This window comes from Scylla paramamosain, chromosome 10 (assembly GCF_035594125.1).
Source record: "Scylla paramamosain isolate STU-SP2022 chromosome 10, ASM3559412v1, whole genome shotgun sequence".
Classification (NCBI taxonomy): domain Eukaryota; kingdom Metazoa; phylum Arthropoda; class Malacostraca; order Decapoda; family Portunidae; genus Scylla; species Scylla paramamosain.
The window spans coordinates 2,555,001-2,574,969 of record NC_087160.1 but is presented as its reverse complement, the minus strand read 5'-3'; the positions used below and the strand labels follow the sequence as shown (position 1 = coordinate 2,574,969).

Genomic DNA, 19,969 nt, shown 5'->3' with positions numbered 1-19,969 from the left:
AGATGAATCAATAGTTATTCAAGTTGTAATATTCATAAAGTTAACATAAGTAGTAGTTAATATGCTGTCGAAACTGGAATAACTTACTATGCACTTGCGACGGGCTTTGAGTGCAAATGAATATGAATCAAACCGACAAAACATAGAAGTAGGATGTCAGTGACCTAACCTGATGAGTTGGAGTCATGTTGGGAGAGTTCTCATGGGACTGTTCTTTGCTGGGCTCTGTGTGCTCTGCTCGGGGCCCAGCTATCAGAGACGAGAACCAGTTCTGGGTGTTGGCCTGGTCTTTGCTTGTGGGTTGTGATGGGTGGCCTTCCAGTGCCATGGGTCGGGGAAGGGGTTGATCTCCCACGTACCTCTGGATGTTCTGCAAACTCTGGGTCTGGGAGGTTGAAACAAATTTTTGACATATTTTTTTTGCCCCATGTAAGAGGGGCACCAGCAAAAAAAAAAAAAAAAAAAAGCTCACTGAGAATGCCAGTCCCTAAAGATTAATTGAAAAGGAAAAAAAAAAAAAAAAAAAAAAAAAAAAAAAAAAAAAAAAAAGGTTAAGTGTCTTGAAACTTCCCTCTCAAAGGAGTTTAAGTCATTGTCCACATCATGGAGGGAAAAGTTTTCTTGGTACACATGAAAACTTTAGGATGAATATGACCTGAAAGTTATTCTATACAATGATCATCAAACAGGATGAAAATATTAGTTCCAAGAGGGATAAAGTTTGTACTGATGAGGTACAGTGTGGCAAAAGAATCAAATGTATGTGTAGCATTCAAAGTCTTATAAAAGAACAAGGTGAAAAAGATATAAAAGTACTAGGGGATATATGAACATGTTCATGAAGAATGTACATAAAATACAGAGTAAGGGAAAACTTGTACAAGAAAATTAAGGCATGTCTATGGAGAAAGAAAAAAGGGAATACTTCCCAATAAATGTTTAACAGAAAAACTCAGTGTTACTATTCAAACTGACAACTCACAACTGAAACAAAAATTACACTAGCATCCTGCCATGAATTCTATAATTCTTTACTGCAATGCTTCAAATGACACTTAAAAGTTACAGAATACATTACCTGCTATGAATGAAAAGTATATGCACCAAAATGAACATGTAAATCTGTAATAATATAGGTTAGAAAGAGCACATCTCACAATAACTGATATTTTCATATATGCACCTCAAAACAACAAGGCTCTCCTCACCTTGGACTGCTCCCTTATTTCTTGTTCATACGTTGAGGGTGCATTGCCATGGCTGCGCCGGACAGGAATGGAGCGTGCCTTCTCTTCCTCTCCCAGCAGTGACGACACCAGAGAGGCATTGCTTTGGAAGTCTGGATGTTTGGTGTTGATGTAAGCCAACTCGATGGCCACCAAGTTTTCAACCTATGTAGATGAATGCAATCAAACAATTTACTGAACCATAAACAAAATATAATTCATAATTGGTTAAACATCAGCAATAGTGATCTAGTTTGCTGTTTTCCTTGCAACTTGTTACCACTCATAAAGCTCCTCTTTGAATATGTTTCTTTTATGTCACCAGTCTATAAATAATGGTCTTTATTTTAATGAGTGAATAGATAATTTCTAATCATTCATATAATTTAAGGACCACAAAATCAATATATAAAGAAAATACTAGTTAGTAGAAATCTAGTCTGCATTTATACTATACTTCTTAGACATGCTAGAAAATGTTTCTAGTCTCAGTGACATAAAATGGTATTTCTGGAATTCATCCAAATACAGCAGTGGATTCCCGGATACACAGCACCGAGTGCACTGAGCAGTCATGTCACAAAAAAATATTATTTTTATCTTATATCACTGTATTGCATTATGGAGACTTTGCACGATTTAATAACATAAAGCATTTGCCATAAAGTTATCTTGTAGTCATTGAAGAGAAACCACGATTTTTTAAATTTAATTTCAAGACATCTGGATTCATGACTCAAGCAGTTTCCCTCAATGGACATGTGTGATGTTGACGTTTTTCAGAAATGATCATTTTGGGATAATTTTATCAATTACTCTCAACCCTTTGCTAGTGCAAACGAGTCACGCTGCTGCTGTACCTTGCTAACAAAAAATACTGTAAAAATACTGGAGAACCAACCAAAATAATGCTAATTCATGCCCTTGGACCCAGTAATTCAAAGTGAATAGCATATGTTTCCCATTAAGATAATGATAAACTCCTCTATGAGAGAGAGAGAGAGAGAGAGAGAGAGAGAGAGAGAGAGAGAGAGAGAGAGAGAGAGAGAGAGAGAGAGAGAGAGAGAGAGAGAGAGAGAGAGAGAGAGAGAGAGAGAGAGAGACTTAAGTTTAATATACAAAATATACAAGAATACTTATGAAGAGTTTATCAATTTATTTTTCTATTCTCCCGTTGAAATGCTAATAATGAATCAACTCGAGCCACTCATCACTCAAAAAATAATTCATAACTTTCATATTATTGCCTTCGTGAAGAAGAAAAAAAAAAAAAAAATAAATGAATAAATAAATAAATAAATAAATAAATAAACAAACAAATAAATAATGTACATATCACACATTGCACCAGGAACTTGTGGCACCTTTGTGAGCTGTACCAGACCTTGGTGGGGCCCATGGGATGTTGGGAATGTCCTAGTAACTGTATGTAGCAAGATTGGCCGCAATCATTCTTGGATGGGAAGCATCAATCCCACTCATCACACCTTTCCTATGGTTACTGATCTCGAGTAAAGCTTTGCTAAGGTTCAGGTATATGAATTTTGTTGTTACTTTCCCCATTTTTACAATGAAGTCTATGAGGCAGCAGATAAAGGGAATGGTTACAGCATAATATAACTGTAACAAGGTGTTTGATGAGGTGCCCAAGTAAAAAAGGGTACCTTAATAAATAAGGTAGGTAAAATATGCTCAGAGAGAACATAAGAAATACTGTGACTGGCAGATGTGAGGCCTGGCCACACATTCAGCAGCCACTATGGTAAGGCAATGTCAGCCAGATACAGAAAGGTCGTTAAAAATATGAATAATTGCATCATAGATTGAAAAATTTGGTAAATTTGGAGTGGCAGAGCATGAGCTAAAGTTACTCCCATTGGTTCCTCCAGACACTGCTGCATCTTGTACAGCAGCAGCTACTCCAATCACATGCACCAGCACAGCCATGAAGACTCTGCTGAGGTCATTCATCAAAACTTATGTATTTGAATTTTCCTGATCCTACAGCAAAATCAATATATATATATATATATATATATATATATATATATATATATATATATATATATATATATATATATATATATATATATATATATAAAAGGAACATAACATGCAGAAATATTGTAAGATAATACTGAAAAGGAACATATGGATATCTAAAATAATTTTGCCTTACATGGCACGCCTATCATGCAAATATATTGTTGAGAAACAGTTTTTACATTATACACCCATTAATGATACCTACACTAGCAATCTTTGTGTACTAAAAAAAACACCTTTGAATCATAAAATACAAGACATACGAGTATGAAAGGAAAAATAAAAATAATTGTAAGGAAAACAACTATGTACTCCTTTTCTTTGAGCTAGACACGTTTTACAACTTGGAGTACTGTACTTGTTCCCCACACATCACTGTATGTGCAAACTATTTCCAAAGCTGATCAATACAGATGAGCTTGTACTAACCCCCTATGCTTAGCAAGGAGCCTCCAGCCAGGTGGCCTAGAGGAGTATCCACTCTCTATGTGAGGTCCAGGAGGGGTTCAAAACAAAGTGCATTATGAGTCCAGTGCTATTGTTAAAAACAGTCAGATCAAACATGTTCATACTTAGCATATTTTTTGGTAGATTCAGATTTACAATAATCCCCTACTGAGCCTTTTATGAAAACAAAATAAAAGAACCAACAGAAGCCCACACAATTTTTAAAATAACGAGCCAAAACAAATCCACACAATTTTACAGATGTAGATAAAAGCAAATAAGTAAAGAACATCATCCTACCATGTCATTGGTGGGTGGCAAGCGTCTCCTCAGAAGCTGAGTTACCACATCAACAATCTTCTCATGCAGCTTGGGGAAGCGCAGCATCTCCTGCTGAACCTGAAGTAAAATGAGCATATTTTCTAGGATTTACACTAGGTGTATTTTATCTCTAACAACATTCTTACAACAAACATTTCAAAATGAACTACAGAAATATATATAGGAAAAGCAGCCATTTATTACTAATTTATGATTTCTATAAATATTTCCTTTTGTTTTTATATGTTTGGAGGAGAGACACAAAGGATAAGACAGTAATTTAATCTTTGAAATTTATTATCAATTTATAGTTTCTATAAATATTTTCTTTGTTTTTATATGTTTGGAGGAGAGACACAAAGGATAAGACTAACTTATGGAGGAGAGACACAAAGGCTAAGACTAACTTAATCTTTGAAATAAGTTAAATGTGATCCCATATATATATATATATATATATATATATATATATATATATATATATATATATATATATATATATATATATATATCACATAAAAAATGCTTTTCCAGTAGAATTGGAAACAGGTACACAGGTGTAATAATGACCTGCATAGAACATGGTGACATTCAATTTCACTTCAATACCGTATAAACCTTAAAGATCTGGCACAAGCAAACATAAGGTGACCAGGTATCTTTTAGTACAAAATTTCCTCCTCTTTCCCTCACTTAAACTCACACTCTCACTCCTGCCTACTTACCTCAGTTCCACAAAACTGAATGATTCTCTGCATTTCTTCATGAACAAGCTCAACACAGCGGAGAGATGGCTCTTCTAATCTTCGGATCTGTCTCTTCACCAGCAGTTCAAAGGACACCTGAGGAGCACCAAAAGTAATCAATATAATTTGAGAAAGTCAAAGCAGATATTATTAGATCATCATTTTTAAAAAATTCATCAAGTATAAAAAAAAAAAAAAAAAAAAAAAAAAAAAAAATGCTTTACCTCAGGTACAAACAAGGCAGGTCTCGGCCCTGTAGCATTACGTATGGCTGTGAGAATATCCATCTGTGTCAGGCCAGCAAGTGGGTGGATACAGTCCAGTGTACGACCAAAAGTCTCATGGAAAATGTAGCAAATCCGGGCACCACCACAGCTGTTGAGTCATTCAAACAAGTGCATTACAGTTCAGCCTGATGATTATGACAATTATAGCTACAAGTAAACATATCTAACAACTAGAAGGCAACCTGAGTGCATACACCTGCCAATGCCATACAATCAAGTGAAATCAGGCACACATTCCTCATAGACTTGTGTGGATTGTGCTAAACATTTCCTATTAACTTAAGCCATGAGATTCCAGGAAAAATTTGATGAAGAAAGACATCCTGAATCTGCCTTGGAATCTAATAATGATTCATGAGCCTAAGACCAACCTTTCTTCAAAATTTCATTGAAATTCACTGATTGCTTTCAAGATATTTCATAAGACTGACAGGTAGACAAGTGAAAGATACATAGACGAATGCATAGCCTCCACCAGTAAGAGTAGCACAGGTAACTACATAGCCACAGCATTATAACCACTACATAAAGGCCTACCTCTGCACTCCTCACCTTTGTAGTTTAAAGCACAATTTTGCCTCTAAAAAGCCTTCAACACTCTGTTTTCTCAGAAATATCAATTTCCTTTCTTCCTTTACCAATCACTAATTGGCTCAAAGACACATAATGATTTTCTGTGGTCTTGGAAGTGGCAGCAGCAGCAGCTGTGACACTGCTGCCACACACCCTCTCTTTCTCTATTTCCTCTTTAAGCTTCAAAGACATAAAATTTTGTTCATACGGGAGGGTACTACAATGCTAGTTCTTAGTTTTACTGGAGAAATTATGGCATGCCTAGGAAGATCAACTTCTTTTACCATATGTGTACAGAATGTAGGAAATTTCAGTTAAGTCTTTCTTTAGAGTAGCACATTTCAAACAACAAGAAAGTAACTGTCTGATTTGCTAAAGATTACACTTACAGTTCTGTGGTTTCAATATTTCTGGCAGTGCCTTCAATGGTCTGGCAGTAAGCAGCATTGAACTTTGTGATGATCTGAAGGAGAGTCTGGGCCTTGTCTTGTACATCATCCCCATAGCTGCTGAGCAGGGACTGGAACTGGGACATCATCATAGTCACCCGTGTCTGCAACAAACAGGTCTTTACAGCTAACCAGTTTCAATGTTCTCACAGACTTGAAATACTCAAACTGATCATGAGACAAATTTTACATGGATTATGTCTAAATGGAGATATAAAGTAGTGTTATTAACTCTGGTTTAAATAGATATTGCTGAATACCAAAAAAAGTGTATATATATATATATATATATATATATATATATATATATATATATATATATATATATATATATATATATATATATATATATATATAAATGGCATAAAATAAATAGAACTCTCAGCTCAAACTTATTCAAAGTTAAAGATGTTATCAACAATGATAACTTATTATTATTTTTTTTTTAGGAAACTATTCAGTGCATAAATCTTGACCAACATTTTCAAAACAGCAAATGAATAACAAATGCAGACCTTAAGTTCTGGGAGGCAGTCTCGAATGTGGTGCATGAGGAGTCTGTTGAGAGTCTTGGCAAGATAGGGCGTGCCATTACGGTTAGCCAGGGTTGGGTATCTTCGTTGTAGGAATGCTGCCTCATCTGCCAGCGCCTCCTTTATGGACTGAGAAAGAAAATACATCAACAGATTCTTATATTTAAAATAATTTGTTAACAGGTCTGTGGACAATGAAGGGAAGAAAAGTTAATCTATGAGAGAGAGAGAGAGAGAGAGAGAGAGAGAGAGAGAGAGAGAGAGAGAGAGAGAGAGAGAGAGAGAGAGAGAGAGAGAGAGAGAGAGAGAGAGAGAGAGAGAGAGAGAGAGAGAGAGAGAGAGAGAAAACAGACTGAACATGAAGACTAATAGGTACATTTAACAAAATCTGACTGGATATACAGAAATCAAAGTGAAAAATCAGTTCAATTTTCTCAAGCTGTCATATATCTTATCAATCAGATGGTGAGCTTACACAGTTACCTTACCTTGCTGTCAATGATGTCTTGTTGAGACCTGTTCACCACTCCAATGATTCCCAATTTCACAGGAATGACTCGACCACACAGGATGTCAATTGCATCAGTCCCTATTAAAGAGAGAGAGAGAGAGAGAGAGAGAGAGAGAGAGAGAGAGAGAGAGAGAGAGAGAGAGAGAGAGAGAGAGAGAGAGAGAGAGAGAGAGAGAGAGAGAGAGAGAGAGAGAGAGAGAGAGAGAGAGAGAGAGAGAGAGAGAGAGAGAGAGAAAAATAAATAAATGAATAAAATAAATAAATAAATGAATAATATAATAGAAACAGATAATTTCTCTAAGTAAAGGTGATTTGTATCACATTTCAGTCACTGGCTAATAACCACAAATATTATGCAATCCCACATCCTCTACTCAGTATTTACACACTACCCACTAAATCAAAACACTGCAGCATCCTGAAATGTTCATCTGATGTGAAACTTCATTTCTCTTGGCAGTGATGCAAGTGCATTTGTTGCATTTCATACATGCCTGGCTGGTCAGCTGCAGCTTCAGGTAGATTATGAAGGCATTTGACAGTTGTCAGATATAAGTAATATATTTTGAAGCTTTGCATCACTTCCCACCACTAAGTTTGATTCATAAGGATCATTTAATTTTTACTGATCTTCATTATGGGAAGCACAGACTTAGGGAGGGAACATACTACAGCTGCCATCAAGTCTACTTAAGCCACAGGGGCCACCAGTTAGAGATCTGTGAAAGTGAATGCATCAATTTTGCCATGAAGGGAAAGAACAAAAGAAACTTGGATAAAGCTGTAAGACTTCAGTTTGCAATGTGCCTATCGTCAAATGTCACATAGATGGTGTTCCGATATTAGCACAATAATCCAGGAAACAATCCCTATTCATTGGAAAATGTATCTGTAAGGAGTGTGGTGACTATGTCTTCATGATGACCTTCAGGCCCATATTCTGAAGTGCTTTGCTCTCTCATCATGACTATTCTCAAAGGCCACAAAGATGATTAGCCGGGTTCTCAATAATGTAGAAATCTTGTTGATCTGTCGCTAAAACCATAAAAACACCCTGAAAAATCTGCATAATTTCAAGTAAAGCCTTTTGAAAGTACTGAACATATGGCACAGAAGTGCTTCAGAATACTGTCTTCCGTCCCACAGGAGCTGAGCCCAAAGGGAACCCCTCACTGCCAGGAGCATTGTCACTTCTGCTGTGAAATATGTGCAGGGAGATGTGACCAGCAGGTGACAGGTATTGTGGACTGCTGAGGCTACCTTCACAGTACCTGGCTACCACAACAAGAACATGTATCGCAATACCAAAAATGATCAGTCTGACCCAACATGTACATTTCAAGTTGATTTACTGAAGGTTTAGGGATGCTTCAATAACCATGTAGGAAGTTTTATGTTGCTACTAAGAAGTAAAGGAAGAATAGACACTTTTTTTTTTACAATTTTTTTTTATGTAAGAGGGGTACTGCCCAAGGGATAAAAAAAAGGGCTGGTCCCAAAAGAAAGGTCAAAAAGTGTCATAAAAAATTGGAGGATAAATATCTTGAAACCTAGATCCCAGCCAGGCATGAGTACAGGTCAGCCAAAGCTCAGCACTTACAGATAGTTTTCTGACTCACCAGCATCCATCAGATCCAGCTTGGTGATGACTGCCAGTGTTCGTCGGCCGTCGGGATCCACCTCCTTGGCCATCTTAAGGCTCTCTGAAGTTGCCATGTCCATGTTAGCAGAGGACACAGCCAGAATGATGGAGTTTGGGTTGCTGATGTAATAGAGGAGGAGGTCACGGATCTGCAATTCTATGTCTTCAGGCTGGTCCCCAACTGGCACCTGCATAATAGAGAATGACATTATTTCCACTCACTAACTGAAAGGAACACAAACTAATAATAGCAAATAAAAAGCATGAGCAATACAATAGCATGGCATTGTATGACTGAATTCAAATCCTCTTCATACACAGCATGTGAACATTCACACACAAATAGGATAAAAAGAAAAAAATAAAATAAAAATAAATAAATAAAAAAAAGAAAAAAAATAATAAATATGCATATATATATAAAAAAAAAAAATGAAATAAATAAATAAAATAATAAATAAATAAATAGATAGATAGATAGATAGATAAATAAATAAACAAACAAATAAATAAATAAATAAATAAATAAATAAATAAATAAGCCTTGCTGTGAAATTATAAGGCCAGCTATGTTATGCCTAAGCTCCTGGGGTGCAGCAAGGTTGACCATGAGATTATCCCTTTCCACCAGGAGCCGATGGGACAAAGAGTATGAATGACGCATATATGAGTGTGTGGTGCTTTGTCTGAGACACTATAAAGATTTGCTAGCCTGGTATATGGACAGACAGAAATAAATAAATTAATATATACATATGAACAGAGTGTCCAGAATACAAATAAGGAAAGGAAAAAGATTACAATGAAAATAGAAATTATTCTCCTGTCGAAAACCATGAATAAGTAAAAAGATAATGAAATCAAACCCTGCAACATGAAAAGTACTGTACCAGTCTTCCTAGCCTCCTTGTGTTGAAGGAACTCTAAACAAGGCAAGAAAGCTAGACTATTGATTTATGTTATGAAGCAATGAATAAAACACCAAAAGTAATGCAAAGGGTTAACCAGGAAACGAAAATTACTTATTCATTCATCCAATCAAAGAAGCATGAGATTTTCAATAAGATGAATCTTTCTATTTTTTAACAAAATGCTTGTAGATTTGCTTAACAGTGACAGCTTGGAATAACACAAAATCAATACCGATTTCTTCACTCGTGGAGTTGGCAATGCATTTTTCATAGTTCTACTGGCCACAACAGGATCTATAAAGACACTTAGCTGTAGTAGTATGTCCAGCTAAGTTAACTTAGATAACACATGCACGTTGTAAACTACTTGCCTTTGTTAATCCTGGCAGATCCACTACAGTTAAATTGACAACTTTATCAGAGTAGATCTTGAGACGTATTGGCTCGCTGCATATTCCCTTGTTGTCTCCAGCCACTCGGCTTGTTTCCCGCTCAATTTCTTTCCGAACTTCAGTGAAGTCGGTAAAGACTTTGTCTTTAATGTGAAGGAACTGAGCCCATTCTTCCAAATCCAAGGTGCCTGAAATAAACATTAAATAGCTGTATGAAGAAATTCTCTGCAAGTGGTCTCAATTCCCTCTATTTACCTCTCTGATGCCTTGTTCCCTCATAGGGTGCATCCCAAAAGGAAGGCCATGGCAGAAGCAACTCTACCTCTCCCTACCAAAGCACCCCCTTCCTGTTCATTCAAGCATTCTGCCTCCACTAACAACTTTTCACACATGTAGTCATTTACCTTATCCTTCCACCTTCCAAGTGGACTTCCTCTCTTATAATTTCACTTGCATCCACTTGTTTTTACAAACACTTCATTCTTCATCCTCTTGATGTAGCCACATCATCTCAGTGTGATTTTCACCAATTCAGTCACTCCACTGTGGCATATTGCATTTTCTCTATACTTTCATTGCTCTCATCCTCCCATCTTGTCACTCTGCTTGCCCCTCTCAGACAACTAATTTCCATGGATGTAAGTCACAACTATAAAAATAAGACAACACTACCTCATCTACACCCATTCCTTACACTTTCAAGATAATGTGTTTAATTCATCATCTGTTGGATTAAAATAGTTTATGAGCTGTGTTCATATGTTTGTGTCTTTATAAGATGTAAAAGATACTGCCCCTAATTTGTTATCCCAGAATGATACCAGAAAGGAACCAGGCTGCAGCATTTGAGGTCATAAGCTACCCTACATGAGAGACATCACAGGATCATTCCAGTCAAGCTCAAGCAAGAACTACTTTATTTGTAGAGTTCTGACATCCCAGTGATGGCCTGAGATAAAGTTGTGGATCTCTTGATGCCTTAATTGTCAGAAACAACTTGTCTGCAGTAGATGCATAGCATACCAGCTTTTGTAAGCACAAAAGACCTCAGTGCTTTACTATCCATGACTCTCTTGCCAACCAAGCCGTGGATACACAAGATGAACTTAATGATGTATAGATCTAGCTTATGGCTGATGTACATGGTTACAATTGAATCTCTATTCCATTTCTGCACCTATGTGATGTTTACTGAATAAAATGCAATACACAGATGGACACAGTTTAACTGTTCAAGCTTTAACTGTAAACAGGTCTCAAAAGTGTTTTACCTTACAAAATTCACAACCACTCATTCAGATAAAAGAATTTCATATTCTCTAGGCATATTCTGCCAAAACTATCACTCATTAGTGGTCACCAAACACAGTTGCCTGCCATGAGATGTCCCAAACTTGTTAAGTGTCACATCTTAGTTTTCTCATAATGCTTGACAACTACAAATACAAGATTTGTTAAAAAGATCATAAAAGGGTACACACATTGTTAGGTAGAATGGTTTGAAGCAACAATGTTATTAGGTATGACCATATGGGGTTACAGCATTGAGCATATTCACTCAGGAAAAGTAGTTTAGCAAAACAATAGCTTGTGTAACACAGTGAAGTCTGACTTGCAGAAGACCCAGACAAACTTGACAGTTCCTGGTCTTTTTAATACCTACACACCTTCCTGGTGTACGGTTAATAAAACACCAAACAAAAATAAAGCTGCATGTGCTATTGTGATGAAAAGTTTACATGTAATACCATAAACTTTGTTTGATACACCAGGTAAGAGGAGATTGGCTTACAATATTAACATTCATGCTGAAAATTTAAATCAAAACTTATTCAAATAATGAACACCCAATTACTGCTGAACAAGAAGGAATCAAATTGGTCTCCATCATTCCACTAGTTTGGGTGTTGCATCACACAAGACACGACAGCACTATCGAATCTGACAGCAGCTTCTTGGAACTCCCTCACATGATAGTCATGACACTAATCTCTATTTATTCCTACACAAACATTTTACTCTGATGTTCTTCACCTTTCTCTTTATCATCCCAGTATTGTATTATCATTCTGCAGAAAGCCTTCCTTTCGCAACAGTATAATTTAGTCCTCATGTATCTTTCCTATCATTTAAATTTCTTTCTATATGTTCTATGTAACCCAATAATCTGAAGAAACTGTATTAGCCATAACAAATCCTCTATACACACTTTTATTGCATTCAACACCTATCCTACTCATACCACAAGCATTCCCCAAACAACCATTTCAGATTCTACATTTTTGTCCTTTTATGTTTCACTTGCAAATGTCTGTGTTGTCACTTTTGTATTCACTAATTCCGGAGCATATACTTCAAAGAATATCCAACAAAAATTCAAGATTACCATCATTTTTAGCATCAGCTTATGCCACCAGCACACCACCGGAGGCAGGAGTGTGCATTTAGTAATGTGTGAGTAGAGCAGCATATTTTTTTTTATGCTGAGAAAAGTCATGGCATACAGATGTCCTGGTAGACAGTTATGAAAGATAATTAAGAGGAACATTAGTTGATGCATCATTAGAGTACTAAACAGCCTGGGGAGCCATCTTTGAACACCTGTGCTGAGTTTGGTTAATGCTAATATAAGGCCAGCTTTGCCTGCACAATCACACAAGATTGCTGAGTTCTTATTTCTATTATACAAATGGATCACTATTCTGGGTGGTCTATAATGCATAGATAGTTTTAATTCTTTTTTCTTCAACATTTGTGGTTGTCTTACATAGCCAGTTGCCTTAATAGGTAAGATTTATATGGTGTCTGCTGATGTTGTCATGCCAGTACAGTACTGTATGACCTATACGAGATGAGGTATGATGAAGGGCAAATTCGCACACACATACACACAATGACATTTGGAAAGCATAAGAAGTAAAAGTGATATAAAGATGGACAAAAGCAGACATGGGAACAGAGTAATATGAGGTTAGCTTAAATCTTGTATGCTGCAAATACAATTGTGCAATAGTACATAACTGTCTGGATATGAGGACATGACTGCAAACTTAAGAAAAAGTGAGATATTGTTAAAGAAAGACAGAAAACAAAATTCTGAGACATGAGTTATGTTAGAGGGAATTCATCTTCACACAGACTCCTCTCCTCCAGTCACCATTACCATCATCACCACTCTCTCTTGGGGGATGGGCTGGCTTGCTCCCCCTACACACACACTGTATAACTACTCTCTAATCATTCACATACAAAAAAAGCATCCCTCATGCAGAAGGGTGCACTTTATAAATGTTTTCCAATTTCTCTTTTTAATAATAATGTATTATAATACACAAGCTGCAAATCACTGTGTAAGCACCATTGTTCATTAAATATATTAAACTTTAAACTGACTGAGAACTAGACTTAAAATCCATGTCTTGGAAATCTCCCTTTGCAGTGATGCCACCATGGTATAATGACACATTTGTATAGATAGATGGAACTACTGAAGTGTCACTGTAAAAACTGCTGGCAAAGATGCAAAGATACACAGTGAGACATCATAAGATAAGTCAATCAGTAACTCAACATCTCATTTTCTTTTTTCTCATACCTGGCTTTGTTTATTCCTCATGGTGTGGCATAAAACATTTATGAACTCTTTGAAGGAAGCATACATTTTGAAACTCAAAACATACATACACAAGAGGGTAGAACTGCTAGCCTTCCAATCCTGGTCAAAAAGTAAGGTCACAACTCATTGGCCCATCTTGTGCCTTTTCATTATTAAGTGATCAGAGACTACAGTATGAAAGAAGACAAAATATACTTGACTTTGGATCTAAACTTGGCACCTCTCAATTGTGAGCGAGTGCACTACTAAACCACCAAGCCATTTAAATTTGAAGATGAGATTTATTTCTTCTACACTTTTCATATAAATACAAGTTCTCAGAGAGGCAGTGCAAGCACAACCTAAGAAGTGAACTTTTCAGCACGACAGCACCTCGCTTTAAAATAGCTTGCCAAAAAATAAATTTCAACATGGTCAGAAGCATTTTCAGTAAAGGCAATCATATCAGTCTGCATCAGTATGAAACAAAAATTGGTCAAAGAGAGAAACTCACTGTCCATTCCTTTGATAAGTTCGCATTACCTGACTTGTGGCAGTACTCAGAGGAGATGCTGGGTTGCTTTTTCTTGCGTGGGGGAGGACGAGGGGGAGACAATGCATCAGGGCAATCAAGCCCCACTGCATGATCTGCTGACCTACAGCTCAGTCATTGTACATGTAGTACGATCATTATTGATTCTTGAGTTACTCTATATCAATACTCATCCCTACATCCTTTCTCAGTAGCTGAGAATAAGTAAAATCTAAAAGCCAGCAGAAATTTGAGTAAGACAGGCAAGTCACCACGGTAAGAAGCTCGTAAAGGTGCCACTGCAAAAAGTTCAATACCCAAATTACAAAAAATCTTATTAAATATTCAACCTCAAACCCTTAGTACAAAGTAAATAAAACAAATAGATGTACAAAGAAAAGACAGGGAAAATACAGAATGTTTCAAATTGTTTGGTACACTTCAACCTTTCACCCATCAGAGTTTGGTGCAGTCCAATTCTGGTCTCCCTCTACACACACACACACACACACACACACACACACAACACCTGATTACCATATAAACAAGACTGTTGGGGAAACAATGAATTTGCTGAGGAATACAAAAAATGCATTTGCATACTTGGATGAGGAAATGATGAGGAAAATAACTGTAACAATGATTCGTCTGAAATTGGAATATGCAGCTGTAGTATGGTCACCAAGTCTCAAGAAACACATCAGGAAACTATAGAGGATACAAAGAACAGCAACAAAGATGATCCCAAACTTAAGTGGAGAGACATACAAAATGAGACTAGAAAAACTAAACCATCCAACTTTGAAACAAAGAAGAGAGAGAGGAGGCTTAATTATGATATATAGACTAATGGAAGGACTGGAAAAGCTAGACCGCAACAACACTGTGACATGGGATACAAGAGACACGAGAGGAGATGGAAAGAAGCTGAAAAAAAGAAATTTGTAAAGAGAGAGAGAGAGAGAGAGAGAGAGAGAGAGAGAGAGAGAGAGAGAGAGAGAGAGAGAGAGAGAGAGAGAGAGAGAGAGAGAGAGAGAGAGAGAGAGAGAGAGAGAGAGAGAGAGAGAGAGAGAGAGAGAGATTCTCCAAAAGAGTAGCTGATACATGGAACTGTCTAAATAAGGATGTGGTGCAAGCAAAAACCATTCATAATTTCAAGGCCAAGTTAGATAGTAATAGATACAGAGGTGGGACAATATAAGCATAGTTCCTTTCCCGCATGACACAACTAGGTAATCACACACACACACACACACACACACACACACACACACACATACACACAAAAGGATATAATTGTTAGCCTCCAACTCCTACCAAGCAGCAAGGTCACAACTCTCCAGCTTGCACCTCACACCCATTCCTTGCTAACACCCAAGCAGCCTTTACTGTTTTCTACTACTTCCTGGGATCTTGTCAAAGTGAACACAGTCAGACAAAAGAAGCACATCTGGCAATATTATTACAAGCACACACTGAAAACTGTAGCACAAGGTTAAAGAAGAGTGTAATGTCAGATGGTAACAGTGCTGTGCATTTGTTACTATGGTAACACTCTCCTACTGATGTGAGGTTCTTCAAAGGTATCATTAACTGTATATCTCTAGGGTCATCTTAGTCTCATATACCATGTAGAATGTAAAGCCAAATTAACAAAAGTAGAAACTAACTCAGTAACTGTATGTCCTTATGGCTAGCTCTGCATCGTCTTACTCTCATATACTTTGTAGAATGTAACCCAAACTAAAAAATAAAGACTAAAGAAATAAAAAAATTTCAACAGTGCACTGACAGCAAGCTACAATAATTATAGCAAGTATCAAGGATATTGTTATGCCGGTGACAACACTTTCAAAAAGTCTGTCCAGAGGAAAACTAACAACATACCTGTCTCAGCCGAGCGGTGTTGATTGTCCTCTGATGTGGTGTAGACCAGCTGCAGCACAAGGGGCCGTCGCGTCACAATGCCAGTGCCTCGGGGCAGGAAGGATCGTCCCACCAGGCTCTCAAGCACACTGCTCTTCCCTGCACTCTGAAAAGCATCAGCCTTTCAGTAAATATATACTATAAACATTAAGCATCTTCACATAGGACCTTCACCTTTTAGATAATGGGAAGAATAAAAAAATGTCATGATACCTATGATGATTATGGATAATTTTCCATGTTTTAGTTCATCAAAATGGGTAAATTTATAGTTTAAGCCAATGTCCCCAATCTCTACCCACGGCCCCCCAATCTCTCATGCAAGCTTGGGGGCCTGTGGGGAACCTATCCTAACCTAACCTAACCTGCCCGCGCAGCTTATGGGTACTTATAGAGACTTCCTATTGGTGCAACTCGTGGTGTTAAGTGGTGGTAGGTACCAGCAGCTACCCACAATTCAAAGCATTAAACGGATCACCTGAAGATCCGCCACCCCGCAGGGATCACCTGAAGATCCGCCACCCCAGATTGTCTCACCTGAAGATCCGCCACCCCAGACTCTCTCACTTGGTTAGGTTAGGTTAGGTTAGCCTAACCTAACCTAACAACATGAACGCATTAAAAAACTGAGTGGATATAAAAAATGCAGAAAAAAGTTTACTTCATTAAAAGTATGGGATCACCTGAAGATCCGCCACCCCAGATTGTCTCACCTGAAGATCTGCCACCCCGAGTGCGGCTGGGGTGGCGGATCTTCAGGTGATCCCATTAAACAACTGAAGTTCAGGCAACAATACACCATTTATGTTTACCTGTGGACTTAGAAAAAGTTGAGAGCGCTGTGCATTCCCAGGCCTATTGTGGCGTTATTATTAATTTCCGACAAGTAGTGTAATCATTAGAAATGATGTGAATAGTGAGAAGAACAAAATGAGGTAGGTTATTACCACGTAGTGTGTAATGGCTTAAACTATAATAAAACCAAAAAATGTACACAACAATCATACCACAATCGTCACTATGGTCTAAGTGTAGTTTGGCCGATCTTATTTTTCTGTGGCTATTCAAGCTATGACCACTCGCTTTGTACAAGTGTCCACTGCAAGTTTAATCAAATATTCTTTCTGAGTAATAAATGTGTAACTTGCGCCATCCTCTCACTGTTACTCACATTGTAATGTGGCAGTTAGGAGATTATTATGAGGCAGATAAGTGAATGTTACATGTCAATTACAAAATTATTTCATGATATTATGAAGAGGTTGTATTTTATCTCTCCTCCCTACCCAACAATTCTGCATACTCACAGAGTCCATAAGCTTGTTGGAACGAGTTGGGGGATATTCTATTACACATGGATTTTAACAATAATGGCCATCAAACTCACTGGAAACACGTCTGTGCTAATGGGTAACTATTACTTAAAAAGATATGCATTGTGAAGTAAAAAAAAAAAATCATATTTTCATGTGCTGGAGCGAGACAGATGTGGTTCTGCAAATTTACCTTACAATCAAAACTACCTAATTGCGTGCTGCTGGTTGTGACATTTAGAGGCTGGCATGATGCAACCGAGAGACCAAAATACCGGCGAGATAATATGCCAGGGAAACGTTACACGATTTTATTATACATCATAGTGCTGGAAAAGAGGTAAGAGTCTGGCTACCCCCACCCTAGTAACTCGTAGCCACGGCCTCTCCTTGGAAGCAAGCAGCCACACATTTGAAAAGCCATCTCACCCATCACACACAGCCACCACATACCTGAGAACCAACCACCACAATCTGCGGCAGCTGCAGGGAGTCCGCCCCCACGGTATTGAACACATCCTGAAGTTTATTTATAATGGGGATTAGCGCCTCCATCCTTCAGCTCCTACTGGTGGTGGTAGGAACACTGGTAGCCTGACGGAGGCGGGTCGGGGCGCTGCTGACCTGCGCGCTGATCAGCTGTTCGCCGGGACTCACTCGGGCGTCTGCTTCTGCTGCTGCTGCTGCTCTATCTCTAGTCTGTCTGTACTATGTCCTGTCCAACAAATATCCGTCTAATTTAATAGGAAAAGTAAGAATAGTACTTAAATATTCGTACATATAGCTCCATCAATTTGAAGACAATAGAAAGGAACAGACATCTTGCTACATCTTGTCAGCAAGTGCTACATGTAATATTCTGCAATTTTATCTACTGTATGTAATAGGCAAAATAGTAAAAATAGTATTCATATATATAAAACTGAGTCACTTTGTAAATAACATAAAGGAACAAACATGTACTAAGAAGGTTTGTCTAGCTTGCGTCATCCACTCCTAGCTGTCATTTATTTATCTTCGGGAATACCGTAATATAAAATATACTATATTGCACAGTAACCATGATAAATACTATTAATCATTCTTATTGTCCTTCCATAAATTTTATGCTCTAGTGGTCTGCAAAAAAAAAAAAAAAAAAAAAAAGGCGTCTAGCCATATCTTGAGTTTTGCCTATTCAAATTGTTCCGGAGTAAAGTTAGTGTCGGCATAGATTTTGTGCTCTATCAACAAAAGCTTTATAATAACAAACCATTACATCTCTCTCTCTCTCTCTCTCTCTCTCTCTCTCTCTCTCTCTCTCAGTACGCCCAACTGCTGCTGCCTGACTAGTTAACCAGTGTGTTGCGTCTCTGGGTGGTGTTAGTACACGTCTGTTTCAACTCCCAGCCTGACAGATTTTTTTTTTTTTTTTGTGTAACCACGCCTACACAGTAGCTGCCAAGGCTTACCCATGAGTTAAACCTTCTTTAGTTGGTAATGAGGAAGGCGTGGGCTCTAGCAGTGGACACCCAAAGGCATCAGTGGGTGAAAACAAGCAAAATAAAGAAAAGTTTGGCTGTGAGAAGGTGCTCGACAGCCAGCCATAGTGACGAGGAGGCAGGAAGGTAGATAACCACCATCACCACCAAAGGGAAGGTAAGGTCAGGAAGTGTTAGAATAAATTTAGGTAACTTAACGTAATTTTTTAAAGAATAACTGAACAATCCACGGTTTTAACTCATTTTAACGCATCTCACCTAACCTCCAGCACAATATATCCCTGTGTCAGCCTCGTCTCGTTGCTAAAAAACCGTAAAATTTAACTTAATGAAAATGTAAACAATCTGGGTCGTCTCTATTTACCAACCATTATCTATCTTATCTGTGAGTGTTTTAAACCAATACTGTCGCAAAGCGGAGCCACATGACCAAGCTTTAATATCCGCTCGTTAGATATACCTGCCATTACTTAGTTTAAGTTTGGCAAGCGTTTAAATGAGTGAGAAGGGTTGGTCGTCCCCTCCACTGGCCCCCCAACCGCCATCTTGGCTAAGGCTCCCCAGCCCCCTCCGGTTCCAATATTATTATTTTTTTTTATTTCGTAAGTATTTTATTTCGGCTTGTAGCTAAGATTTTATGGTTTGTAAAAATATTTCGTTGTTTTTTAAGTTATTTGAGCGCGTGTGTTGCGTGACAAGTGGTGATTTTGGCGTTGTTTTTTATGTAAATAAGAGGGCCGTTTTCGGCGTATTTTTTACGGTCCCAAAACTAAATTTTTTATTTCAGCCTGTACTAGGTTCTTATTAGTTTTAAAAAATAGTTGGTGTTTTTTTAAGTGTGTTGCCATCCCGCTCAGTGAAATGCGTGCACCGTACACTTGTTTTTATTCGTGTTCAACTTCCAATAATATTGATTTTTTTTTCGGTAGATTTTTTATTTGTGCTTGTAGCTCACTTTAAATGGTTTTAGAAAATAGTTCAGATTTTTTAAAGTGTTTTCCGTTATGTTTAAGCCAGAATGGGTGGACATTTGAACGA

At 37.6% G+C, this 19,969-nt stretch overlaps 2 protein-coding genes across 7 annotated transcripts in view; one reads left to right on the top strand and one right to left on the bottom strand.

Moving 5' to 3' along the window:
• Positions 1-19,969, bottom strand: part of LOC135104073 (dynamin-1-like protein) — a 53,751-nt gene that overhangs the window by 6,798 nt on the left and 26,984 nt on the right. For all 5 annotated transcript variants that reach the window (XM_064010980.1, XM_064010982.1, XM_064010983.1 and 2 more), the window contains exons 3-14: positions 17,904-18,165; positions 16,099-16,243; positions 10,064-10,272; positions 8,759-8,969; positions 7,117-7,217; positions 6,611-6,757; positions 6,036-6,199; positions 5,011-5,161; positions 4,766-4,882; positions 4,020-4,118; positions 1,209-1,391; positions 170-385 (exon numbers count right to left, since the gene is read on the bottom strand). In XM_064010980.1, the coding sequence (XP_063867050.1) occupies positions 170-385; positions 1,209-1,391; positions 4,020-4,118; positions 4,766-4,882; positions 5,011-5,161; positions 6,036-6,199; positions 6,611-6,757; positions 7,117-7,217; positions 8,759-8,969; positions 10,064-10,272; positions 16,099-16,243; positions 17,904-18,005 (1,845 nt within the window). In that variant the 5' untranslated portion in view covers positions 18,006-18,165. The remainder of the gene's footprint in view (positions 1-169; positions 386-1,208; positions 1,392-4,019; positions 4,119-4,765; positions 4,883-5,010; positions 5,162-6,035; positions 6,200-6,610; positions 6,758-7,116; positions 7,218-8,758; positions 8,970-10,063; positions 10,273-16,098; positions 16,244-17,903; positions 18,166-19,969) is intronic.
• Positions 18,786-19,969, top strand: part of LOC135104077 (protein DGCR6-like) — a 7,425-nt gene continuing 6,241 nt past the window's right edge. For both annotated transcript variants that reach the window (XM_064010996.1, XM_064010995.1), the window contains exon 1: positions 18,786-19,088. The gene's annotated coding sequence lies outside the window, so the exon portion shown is untranslated. The remainder of the gene's footprint in view (positions 19,089-19,969) is intronic.